A 13,228-nucleotide genomic window follows, 5' to 3' on the forward strand; every position below is an offset into this window, starting at 1 on the left:
ACATGCAGACAAATAAATTTGCATCTGGCTTTACAAAGGAAGAAGTAGTTATGCAGGTCATGGTGAAAGAGAAGATAGTTTGGACACTTGAAGGGTTTAAATTTAATAAGAAGAAAATATTGCACGGGCTGTTTAAATTGAAATATTATTATGTACCATAACCATATTTGATACATTTGAAGGAAGTCAGAGTGAAAAAGAATTAGCCATAATTTTCCAATCTTCCTGCAATTCAACAGTGGTGCCAGAGCTCTGCAGATGTGGAAATGCAATATCTTTGTTTAAATAAGGGTCTGAAGATAGGTCCAGCAACTATAGGCCATTGATTTAATGTCACGGATGGAGAAGCTTCTGGAAACAACATTTCAGAGCAAAATTTAAAGTATTTAGAAAAATGGACATAGATTGAGAAAAATGTGGCTTTATTCAGAGAAAATTTTGTTCAATTAATTTATGGAGTTCTTTGATGACATATTAGAGAGGGTCGATCAGGGTAATCCTAATTATGTTTTGCAAATTTACTTCCAAAGGCATTTGCCATACAACTTGTGATCAAAATTAAAACTGACGTAATGAAAAGGGCAGTAATAATGCAGATATGAAAATGTCTGTAGAGAATTGGTTAATGATTGGTCCTTAAACTGGTGGAAGGTTTCTCACTTAAATCCCCAGGAGTCAGTGCACAAATAGAGCACAGAAATGCTACAATTAGATCACATGATTACCAGCAGGAATATCAAACAAATAAAAAGCAATGATATTTTTACTGATATTGTTATGATACATCTGCAACAGGTGGACTGGTAAAGTGAACATAGAAATACACAGTGTGAAAAGAGGCCATTTGGCCCACCAAGTCTGCACTAACCCTCTGAAAAGCAACCTATCCAGAGTCAGCCCACCCATCCTATCCCCATTACCCAACATTTCCCATGGCTAACCAGACTACCCTGCATATCCTTGGACAGTGGAAGGGGACTGGACCATCCAGTGGGAATCCATTCAGACCCAGTGAGAATGTGCAAACTCTATACAGACACTCATTCAAGGTGGAAATGAACCCAGCTCCCTGACGATGTGAGGCAATGTGCTGACCACTGGGCCACCATGATGCTCTGTGGCAAGTTAGTTTTTTCCTCATGTCAGTTCTTTCACCATCTGTCACTGACTTGAATGACAATTTATTTATGGGTCCTGCCTTTGTCTGCCAACATTGCTCATTATTCCAGGATTACCCGAATTACAGAGAAAGCGACTGATTTCCATTCTCTACTACAAAATAAACTCTCTCTTCCATCCCCTGCTCTAATGACAAATGTGAGAATTTCTCAGAACAGTTAGGACGTTTGACTAGACAAAAGTGAGGACTGCAGATGCTGGAAACCAAAGTTTCGATCAGAGTGATGCTAGAAAAGCACAGCAGGTCAGGCAGCATCCGAGGACCAGGAAAATCGACATTTCGGGCAAAAGCCCTTCATCAGGAATAGAGGCAGGGAGCCTCCAGGGTGGAGAGATAAATGGGGGGTGGGGTGTGTTTGAGTAGGGTGGGGGGCTGGGGAGAAGGTAGCAAAGAGTACAATAGGTGAATGGTGGGGGGGGGAGGTGATAGGTCAGAGAGGAGGGTGGAGCGGATGGGTGGGAAGGGAGATTGGCAGGTAGGACAGGTCATGGGGATGGTGCTGAGCTGGAAGGGTGGAACTGGGGTAAGGTGGGGATAGGGGAAATGAGGAAACTGGTGAAGTCCACATTGATGCCCTGGGGTTGAAGTGTTCCGAGGTGGAAGATGAGGCGTTCTTCTTCAAGGTGTCTGGTGGTGAGGGAGCGGCGATGAAGGAGGCCCAGGACCTCCATGTCCTCAGCAGAGTGGGAGGGGGAGTCGAAATGTTGGGCCACGGGGCGGTGCGGTTGATTGGTGTGGGTGTCCGAGAGATGTTCCCTGAAGCGCTCTGTGAGGAGGCGACCTGTATCCCCAATGTAGAGGAGACCGCATCGGGAGCAATTGATACAATAAATGACATTGGTGGATATGCAAGTGAAACTTTGATGGATGTGGAAGGCTCCTTTGGGGCCTTGGATGGTGGAGAGGGAGGAGGTGTGGGCGCAGGTTTTGCAATTCCTGCGGTGGCAGGAAAGGGTGCCAGGAAGGGAGGGTGGTTAGTTGGGGGGGCGTGGACCTGACCAGGAGGGAACGGTCTTTGTGGAAAACGGAAAGGGGTGGGGAGGGAAATATATCTCTGGTGGTGGGGTCTGTTTGGAGGTGCAGAAATATCGTCGGAAATGTCGTTGGTTAATGCAAAGGTTGGTAGGGTGGAAAGTGAGAACCGGGGGTTCCGTCCTTGTTATGGTTGGAGGGGTGGGGTCTGAGGGCTGAGGTGCGGGATGTGGATGAAATCTGTTGGAGGGCATCACTAACCACATGGGAAGGGAAATTGCGATCTCTAAAGAAGGAGGCCACCCTCCACCCTCCCCTCTGACCTATCACCTCCATCCCCACCCCCATTCACCTATTGTACTCTTTGCTACCTTCTCCCCAGCCCCCCCACCCCCGACCTACTCCCTATTTATCTCTCCACCCTAGAGGCTCCTTGCCTCTATCCCTGATGAAGGGCTTTTGCCCGAAACATTGATTTTCCTGTTCCTCAGATGCTGCCTGAACTGCTATGCTTTTTCCAACACCACTCTGATCTAAGTTACAAAGTTTGAGTCTATCTATTCAGCTGCCCCTGTCTCTAACATCTGCTTCCCCCAGACCATTGGGTCAAACATCTTCAAATGTGCTCCCTGCCCTCATTGTGATCTTACTTCTCTCTTTGATTTCTCTGCTTTCAGTCCTCAAACCCCTTCTGAGCTTATTTTGTCCATGGGACCCAATTACTGTTCCCTCCTAAATTCCTCACCTGACTCTCTTCTTGGCTCTGTCTGCTGTTGTATAAGGTAATATAAATGTTAATGTTGAAGACTACCTTAGGCTCGACCCAATCATGTTGTGTCACATGGTCCTTGGGTGGAAAAGGTTCAGTCGAACAGAAAGATGTATCACCTCAGGCTCCTAATAGTTTTTGTAGTTGTGCCTAACCAGTTAAAATAATTTGTATCTCTTGCGATCATGCAATAAGTTGTATCTTGTTGTTAAGACAAGTGCCTCTTCTTATTAAGGCTCAATGGTTATTTATTCTTCACCATTAGTAGAAAGTAGAGTAGCAGGTAGATAGGATGGTGAAGAAGGCATGAGGTATGCTTTCCTTTATTGGGCAGAGCATTGAGTATAGGAATTGGGAGGTCATGTTGTTGCTGTACAGGACAATAATTAGGCCACTTTTGGAATATTGCATGCAATTCTGGTCTCCTTCCTATCAGAAGGATGTTGTGAAACTTGAAAGGGTTTAGAAAAGATTTACAAAGATGTTGCCTTGTTTGGAGGATTTGAGCTATAGGGAGAGGCTGAAACGGCAGAGGCTGTTTTCCCTGGAGCGTCAGAGGCTGAGGGGTGACCTTATAGAGGTCTATAAAATCATGAGGGGCACGGATAGGATAAATAGACAAAGTATTTTCCCTGGGGTGAGGGAGTCCAGAACTAGAGGGCATAGGTTTAGGGTGAGGGGGAAAGATATAAAAGAGACCTACAGGGCAACGTTTTCACACAGAGAGTGGTATGTGTATGGAATGAGATGCCAGAGGAAGTGGTGGAGGCTGGTACAATTGCAACATTTAAAAGGCATCTGGATGGATAAATGAATAGAAAGAGTTTGAAGGGATATGGGCCAGATGCTGGCAAACGGGACTTGATTAGATTGGGACATCTGGTCAGCATGGCTGTGTTGGAACGAAGGGTCTGTTTCCATGCTGTACATTTCTATGATTTTATGACAATGCTCACGGTGTTGATGTGGCTTTAGGGTGTGGTGGATTTCTGTCTGAATTGACCCCTGTTCAGATGGAGATTCACATTAATTTCAGATTCTGAAGCCACCCTTGGGTACCTGCACCCTATTATTTGAACTGAACTGTGGAAATTCACTCATTGTCCTTCCAGTTAGCATGTTGGTACTGCCAAGGCTGCACTATACATCCTTCATTTCTTATCTTCACCTGCCTCTCAGACTTGCCCTGGTTATTTGATGTTTGTCATCCTCTACCGTGTTATTTGATGTTGGCGGTGAGAGTCCTCCCCCCTTACTAACGGGGACCTGAGATGGGGGGGTGATCTATGCAACAGAACTGTGCAGCTTTTAGTTAAGTGTGATCACAGACTTCCAGGCTGCCTATTATATCTGCAGCCTTGTGGAGTCTGTGGGCCATGTTCAGGTAGATTGTTATGGACCTTGGCACTGCTTTTGTTAAACTTTAGGTTATACTTCAGTGCCATTCCCCTGAGCTTTATGGATCTGGTGCTGGGAAAGGTGGCCGGTCTAATCCTGGACCTGGGCAGAACAGACATGAACAGGTCCAGGCTGTGGGCTGCAGAAGGGAACTGCTGAACCTGACGGCATGCCACACTTTCATGGTTGTGTCCACAGCAGGGTCTCCTTGGAGACGGAGCATGGAACCTTGTGCTTCATCAGCCCATCTGTTAAAATGACAGCTTTGACTAAAATTTGAGAGATTTCTTAGGGAATTTTGACTTGCATTACAGTGCCTTTGTGGGTGGTTGACAATTATAACTTTTGTTTAATCTGGTCAGTTGGTTTTATTTTAAAGATAGTAGAAAAGTAGTAACATTCAAAACCAGTCAGAAGGCATGAGTGGTTGCCACAACAACATATGATATCCATGTCTGCTTCATACCTGCTTTAATCATGCCTTTCCTCAAACAAAAAGCTTTTACTCTGCAAGGTTTACAGGCTATCACCCAATATCAATTTCCCCTTCAACTTATATGGGACTGCGTCTCCTAAATTAGTGCCCATCTTTCCTGGGACTTTGTTTGAATCACTCCAAACAGATTTCCAACCAAGTCAAAATTTCATGTAAACAAAGTCGCAAATGACCTCCGACGTGATTCCAAACTGCCACACACCGCAAAAGCACGAAGGTGATCAGAGCCCAGTTTCTGTTCTCCTACTCAGCAATGCATGTACTTCACAAGAAGTGGGTCGTCCAAATGGAGAAGAAAGAAAACCCCTGTTTGTGTCACATTATTTACAAACTTACATTAAAAAGGGAACCAAACTGAGAAACCCCTTCACATATTAGCTTCACCCCATTGTTACTTACCTTCTCCTTCCAACATGTTCCCAATGTCAGGCTGAAATTGCAGCAGGAGCTCATAAATGACATGTTGCTTACTAAAACCTCTATTTTCTTCAATCACAGCCTCTCTTCATAAAGCACAGGATCCTGTGTGCTTTCTGAACCTCTCTCATCCTGCCCTCTCATTCAATGATCTGTGTTTAATACACCCACATCTGTCTGCTCTTGCACCCCTTTAGAATTCTAGCCTTTCTATTGTAATGTTTCTCTTCATCTTTCTTACCTACCTGGTCATTTATCACAGATCTGTTGGTGAAACCTTGCTGTGTGCAAGTTGTTGACCAGGTTTTGTCAAAATGACAGAGTGATGCAAGGCATAAATATATATATATATATATATATTTTTAAAATAGTTTATTTTGTATTTTTGAATTTTTGACTGGTGGTATATGGTTTGCTGTGTATTGAAAGTAGGTAATGATTATCATGTAAGTATTTCTGCAGCTATCGTGATTTCTTCCTAAAATAAACAGTATAACAGAGATGGCCTTGGAAGCTAATGGGAATTTGCTTATATTGGGAGAGCTTACAAGTGAACAAAGTAAACAATGTAGTGCATTAGGCCTTCAGAAGGTTCTGGATTTTTTCTTTGGCTTAGGGAAACAATCTTACCTTAAAAAAAGTTTAGGTTTTGTGATTCACTTGAGCAGTGTGCCGAAGCCTTGGTTGAAATTTGACATGTAAAACGGTTGCTTCTGAGAAAGGAAGGTAGTTTCGGATTTTTAAGGAAGAGATTTACCTCAATCTAAGGAGCGCAGTTTACAAGTTCCAAACCAGAAGTATTTAGTTAAAATTGTGATGGGGTTGTATGAAGCCCAGTTATCTGTTGAATCAAGGAAGAGGTTACCAGATTCTCATGACGAGGAATTGATGTTACAGTTTAATCAAACCTTGTGTGAGAAGGAAAGTCTCTCTAGTATTTGAGTACTAAAATGGGATATTGGTGGATAAAGGAATTGTGTTTTTACCATGTATTTCAAAATATGTAAACTCATGTTATATGTAAATAGTTTGGCCTGTTCTATTTAATTTTCATTTGCTTTGCTTTATAAACTTCTGTTTTATTGTAATTTGTGGCATTTTTGTTTCATTGAAAGATCACCTCATCAGAATCAAAAAGTAGAAATGATCTCTCAGACCAGATCTCAGTCTGGGATGTGACTTAGTAAGCAGTCAGCATCAGCTGGGATCTAAACAACTGTGATTATACTTCAAAAAAATGTTAGTTCTCGTGCATCTTGGGTTGTTGTGAGACTGTGAAAGGAACAATGCTATATTCATAAACAATTTCAACCTGAATTAACAACACATGTCAAAATCACAAATAAAAGATTAGTCAAAAACAAATGAAGTTAATGACATATACTTTAATATATAATTGCAATAGTGACAATGGTGAAAACTGTAAACAAATCGGAGATTGCCTGAATGGTTGTGTGAGACAAAGGGAGAATTTTCTGCAGCCCGCAAGAAAGGAAAATGTCACATGCTGGCTGGCTGAATATTAGATGAGTTTTGGTTTTACAATAGAGGGTTAAAATGTTGAGATTATGTCAGCAACATACTTGAGGCATGTAGCGCCTCAGGCAACCTTCTAGCTTCCTTACATGTGGAATACGTTTGCCTGTCACGAATACTCATTGGTGTGAATATTTTTATAAATGTCTCCAAGATAAATTTAGTGGCACAGGAAAAACTTGTGGCATTGGTGTAGCTTGTAATACTTCACTTATGGACAATAGAAAAAGTTGAAACTATCATCAGTTCTATTGCTTAAATCTCACTGCCTGCTCTCTATATACAGTGCAATTGCTGAAATAACTATGGGTCTCATTCAGCAAGTACACTTAGAGCCTCAAGAGCAAGAGGAGGGAATGCAACAAAGAAGGAATATTTCCACTAAACAAGTTGCTTTTGCAACCCCAGGAGCAGGCAGCACTAAAGAGAAACATTTTTAAGGATGCAACAATCAAGAGAAGGCATCATAGAGTATGGGCACTGGCATTTAGCAGCAAAGTTGTGTTCATGATGCAGAGCTGCATTGCTTTGTCCAGGAGATCTTTTTTTTACCTGCTAGTAGTTGCAGTATTGTCAGCTAATGTCAGGTTTCACCAGTGTAAAGCTTCCCCTGCTGTGGATTTGTGTGTGTGTTTCCCTTATATGTTGCGGGTGCTTAGATTTTTGGTTGGAATCATGTGAGAAATGGGAAAGAGCAAAAGAGTGCATGTGGCATAAGATGCCACAATTAAAATTCTGCCCATTATTTCCTGCCAGTACAGATAATGCCAATTGCATACACACACTTCATAATTCTCCATCATTTACTGTAGTCGACTCAGTTTAATGTAGGTTTAGTTGAACATAATGATTTGTATTTGCCTGGCTTTCATACAGTATAATCTTATTGTTTTCTCTTCATGAGTTTATTTTTTTAAATATGGTGCATAATTCATGCTATGTCAGCTTTAAGTAATGTTCTTTGTTTAAGCAATGGGCTGAAATTGCCACAAAGTGCTTTCTCATGCCATATATTATCTTCTTAGCTGTATTCTGAATCAACTAATCATTGGCCAATTATATGCTGATATAGTAAAGGGTAATTTAGATGATTTTTAAACTGTTATATTTTCAAAAGAGACTATATACCTTTAATTGAACTATGTTGTTTGCTGTGTAGAATATTATGCCGATATATTCCAAACAAAATTAAAGTACTCTAATAGGAAATTAGTGATGAATAACTTACAACAGAACCTTCGAAACAACATAGTAGTGGAAAAGTTCAGTTTAAGAAACATAAGCAAACTTTTAAGGTCTCTGATATGATCACTCAGAATTAGGAAAATATTCGTTCCAAACAGGTGCATGTCAAACTGTGCAACACATTTGTATGTTACGTCAATTTCTGCCTTGGATACCTCTTCAAAGCTTATAGGACATAGTACACACACACAGGATCTGGCTCAGCTCCAAAACAGGAATTTACAGTAATAAGACAGAAAACAATGTACAATTATGAAATGACAACTTCCTTTTCATAACATTGCTGCCATTTCAATTTATTAAAATGTATTTTCATATATTCTCAAAGGAAAGTGACGAATAAAGCTATAATTTGAATGTGAATTTCGATTACAATTCTGATTTGCTACAGGAATCTGAGTTCTTAATGTAGTGCCAATATTAACGTAGGTCTGATTGTCTTCAGGTTCTGCTAACAAGAAAGAGATGTAGTGTAAAACACAGTTTACTTAGTTTAATTCATGTTGTGATATAAATGCACTTAGAACACTGACCGTATCAGAGAATTCTGTACCAGTTCTCTAAATGAATGCTGATGCTATTTTCATTATTTTATTCGAGTACAGGAAATTTCTTTCTCTTCATGAGAGTCTTATTACGGCATTGCTAGCAAGACCATCATTCAGCTTCAGTCATTTGAGAAACTACTGAGCTCAGGCATTAAGAACAGCTCTTTCAAGTCAATTTTAAACTTTAGCTGCCTGCCAACTAATTACTTGAAAATGTGTGATCTAATTATCTCTTTCTTTCACTGAGGGCTATAAATATAAGACTACTCACAAATGAATACTCTACAATTTATGGTTGATTGACTATTGCCAGCACACATGGTTAATCTATTGTTACTTATTTATAAGTGGATGCAGAATGTGGTCTCACAGATCTCTACACTTTTGTGATGTTTGCTGTCTCCTATTTTATATTGGAAAGGTTAAGTGGACTGAGTAAAAAGGTGTTTTGTGCATGGTTTATGGAGGGATTAGCTGAATAATCGACAGAGTCCATTTGTTTCTTTTTTTTTATTAACTTAGTGTTCTTTTTCTATCAGGGGCTAACTTTGCACTTGCTTTTCCATAACAATGTGACAAGCACAGATTAAATGTTTCTTGTGAGTTAATATACTTGCACTGAACTCTGCAAGTTTAATCATATAAATCGCATATACACTTCTACTGCATGAAAGACAGTGGAGAAAGGTAGATCACTTTATCAATGTATATACAATCTGAACACATGTAATGTATCTTTGTATAAACTAATTACAATTCTGGGTTATATTTCTACATAAGCAGAGACAATTTAAAGCAAGTAGTTAATAACACAAAGACATTGACCTGAAATGTTAACTCTGTTTCTCTCCTCACAGATGCTCCCTGGCCTGCTAAGTATTTCCATCATTCTCTGCTTTTACTTAATGTAAATGGTTACTGGAATTACAAGTAGATTATTTCTGTAGCATACAATTCTCTATTTTAGATCCCTGAAATAAATAATTATATAATACTTCACCACACATACCTTGTGTATCATCCCCACTATCAACTGAACATTTGTATGTTGCTGTTAATATTACAAGATCTGCTAAGATGCTTCACAGGAATGTTACTAAGCAAAATTGGACACCAAGTTACACAACATGATACAAAGCAGAGTGTCAGAAATTTGACCAAATGGTTCATTTTAATGTGCATATTGATCAAGGAAAGAGAGCTGGAGAGACATAGAGTTTTTGGAGGAAATTCCAGAGCTCAGGGCCCAGGCCACTTCAAGAATGACCACTATTGAGCTTAAAAGAACCAGCTTTGTGAATTTTATGAAAGATGAAGTCAAAATCAATGTGAAGGACTGCTACGATATGTTATAGCATAGGACTTACAGAATAAATCAGGCTCTATGCTGCTTCTGTCTCACTCAATTTCACAGAGCACCCCAATTCCTTATTGTGACCTTTTCCAGTTCCTATAACAATCTTCCATGTCTATTGTCCGAATGCCAAAGTGCAACATTTTACTAAGCGATCAAATCCAGTTGGGACTGGTTTGGGACAATTGATTTCAGATATGAAAAGACAGCTTTCTAAACAAGTACAGCCAACTATCAATTGTACAAGTCAAACTATTGTACAGAGTGTATATAAAGTTCATTTAGTCCTGCATATATTCACCTACTGGAATCCAGATCAATTCAGAAGAATTGTGCTGAACAGTAATATTACCTCTATTTCGACAAGCTATGTACAAACTTAACTTTCTTGGGTTATAGTCAAGGATTCAAATCATCTGGATCTTACCTTTTTTTGAACGCTTTAATAGCAAATAAACAACCACACTTATGGGAATTAGACCCAGAGAAGCCAACACCCACCATAAGTACGCTCCAACTGCAACACAAAAAAACAAGAAGGCCTTTGAAGGCTTTGTCACTAGCAGGCCATTTGATAATCCCCATAATAAAACACTCCCAAGATCAAATAAATGTTACCATTTGTGTTTATTTTGGTCCAAATACACAGAAATATCCATAAATATGAGAAGTGTAAAGTCAGCTCAAGTGTACAGTAAGCAGTAAGATTTCAAAATGCTCCAATGTAAGCAGTTAATATATTGTTAATAAACTCCTGGATAACAAAGTACTGGGTGAATATTTAATTGGGAACAGATCTGGGATATCGGTATAATTAACAGTTGATGAAATGCTATCCTTCATCGCTGGGAATTAGTTCAGGGTGAGATAGAGCTGGGCCTAGGGTAAGGAGTGGTTTATGGGAGACAGTTATGAATAGTATAAGTCGGTGAAGCAGCTGAGGCCTACACCTTCTTTGTGGGATTAGGGAATCCTTTTGATACTTCACACTAGTTATTTGTTCTCAGGTGCCCCTCCAACCACTGCCACAAAATACCACTGCCCCACTCCAACTTCCCACAACACTGACATTGGGTCACATTAATTAATGCAACTGAACTTTAACTACCAACCAGGTACGAGGTCTTTATCTATGCTTTGGAACAAGGAATTTCTCAACTCCATTTTAACTAGAATTAATTAGAATTTTCACATTGGTTTCTTAATACTTTCTTTGATTGTGTATACATATAATTCCTGTAAATAAACCAGCTGGTAGGTTTAGCCAGAGCAACCCGACAGCATTAAGTGGCTTCATTTCAGTAAATTACTACTTCTGTGCTTTTCGTTTTCAAAATCATGAAATCAATAAGTGTTCAAAGAAATCTGGTCTACTTATCGAATTCGCAATTTTCTCTGAATACAAATAAGAGTTGAAGATAGCATGAACCCTAACAAACTCTGGACTATTTCATTTTCTCACTACAAGGAAGGAGAGAGTGATTTCAAAATGAAGAAGGAAGAGAACTTTAAAATTGAAATACCTTCACGTTGTTCATCAAATGGTATGGTTAGATTCCTAATGAGAGGGTTTTGCAACATCGAGTGATTCACGAGACATGAATATACATCCCCTGCCTTCCAATGAGAGAGGTTGACATAACTTGTTGCAGAATTGCTATTGTTTGAGGCAATAGTAGTTTTAGAGTCAATCCATACTGAACCTTCTGTTCTTTCTTTTCTCCACCTCAATTGTATACCACCAGGATAGAAGTTCTCTGCTTTACAAACCAATTGTACACAACAACTATTTTCAGGCTGAGGAAGAAATGTAACTTCAACCATTGGAGGAACTGGAGAGAAAAAAAATAAAACATGGAGTCATAGAATGATAGACACATAGAATCCCTTTGGTGTAGAAGCAGGCCATTGGGCCCATCAAGTCCACACTGGCTCTCTGTAGAGCTTCCCAACCTAACCAAACTCTCTACAATATCCCTGGAGAAAGTGAGGACTGCAGATGCTGGAGATCAGAGCTTAAAAATGTGTTGCTGGAAAAGCGCAGCAGGTCAGGCAGCATCAAAGGAGAAGGAGAATTGACTTTTCGGGTATAAGCCCTTCTTCAGTAAGGTTCCTATCTCTGGAACCTTACATTTCCTGTGAGTAATCCACCTAAGCAGCTCATCCCTGGACAATGGGCAATTTAGCATGTCCAAACCACCTAAACTACAGAATTTAGGAAAACAAACTATTTTATTTTCCATTTTAATAAAGCCATCATGGATATAGTGATGTTGTTCTGTCAACTTAATGCTGTACATTAATTCTATTAAACACAGGCAAATATGTAGATTATGATGTTGTTAATAATCTTTAGAAATATTTTTACAAAGATATTCACAATTCATTCCAACTTGTGACCAGCAAAAGTATTTAGATGAAAATACAGCATATATCTACGATTAATGAAATGACAATAATATTCATACACATTTATATAATACAGACATATATAACAAAATAACTCATACCTTCTACTATGAGGCTTGTTTTGTTTCCTTCTATTTCTATAGTAGGTGGTGGTATATAGGATGCAATCTTACAATAATATAGATCTGAATCATTCATTTGGAGATCTTGGATTATAAAGTGAGTGACACCAGCATTGAGCTTCAAAATGACGCTCGTTCGATTATCACAGAGAGGACTTTGTATCAGCGAATCATTCAAGTAAGTTATACTACATACAGGATTTTCGACTTGTTTACTCCTCCACCAGGAAACATGCATCCTTTCAGATTTCAAATGTTTGGACCAGTTGGAAAAAGTGATGCTGACACTTTCTCCCACGAATGCTCTGAGAACACCTGGAGTTTGGAAAATGTGGTCTTCACAATATATTAAAACTGTTCCAAAGAAAAATCAAAACAAATTAATATCATTAATTAAAAACTAATCAAATATATCTCTGTGAATCTGCGTACTTATTTGAAGACATGGGAGTTTAATATTAAGACTGAAATGAGAACTTTTACTGAGGAAAACATTACTTGGATTCAGCAGATCAACATTTCTTGTCTGCATTATTTTTCTTTTGAATCAAATCTTTACAGGAAAGAATGCAATCAAGGTATCAAACCCAAATGAATAACACAATCAATGAAGAATCTCTCTTCCATTTGGAGTATGTGTGCAGTTTTGGGCCCCATATCCCAAGAAGGAGATACTGAGCCTTAAGTGTTTTCAGAGGAGGTTCACGAGAATGGTCCCAGGAATGAAAAGCTTAACATATAAGGAATGCTTGAGGACTCTGAGTCTCTATTCGATGGAGTTT

At 39.4% G+C, this 13,228-nt stretch overlaps 1 protein-coding gene across 1 annotated transcript; it reads right to left on the reverse strand.

Moving 5' to 3' along the window:
* Positions 1-8,312: 8,312 nt before the first annotated feature.
* Positions 8,313-12,650, reverse strand: LOC140485852 (HLA class II histocompatibility antigen, DM beta chain-like). Its single transcript, XM_072584311.1, has 4 exons — positions 12,426-12,650; positions 11,439-11,747; positions 10,343-10,432; positions 8,313-8,461 (listed from the first exon to the last, which is right to left on the reverse strand). The coding sequence occupies exons 1-4, from the start codon at positions 12,520-12,522 to the stop codon at positions 8,313-8,315; spliced, it is 645 nt and encodes a 214-aa protein (XP_072440412.1). The 5' UTR covers positions 12,523-12,650.
* Positions 12,651-13,228: the final 578 nt, after the last annotated feature.

This window comes from Chiloscyllium punctatum, chromosome 15 (genome assembly GCF_047496795.1).
Source record: "Chiloscyllium punctatum isolate Juve2018m chromosome 15, sChiPun1.3, whole genome shotgun sequence".
NCBI classification, from domain to species: domain Eukaryota; kingdom Metazoa; phylum Chordata; class Chondrichthyes; order Orectolobiformes; family Hemiscylliidae; genus Chiloscyllium; species Chiloscyllium punctatum.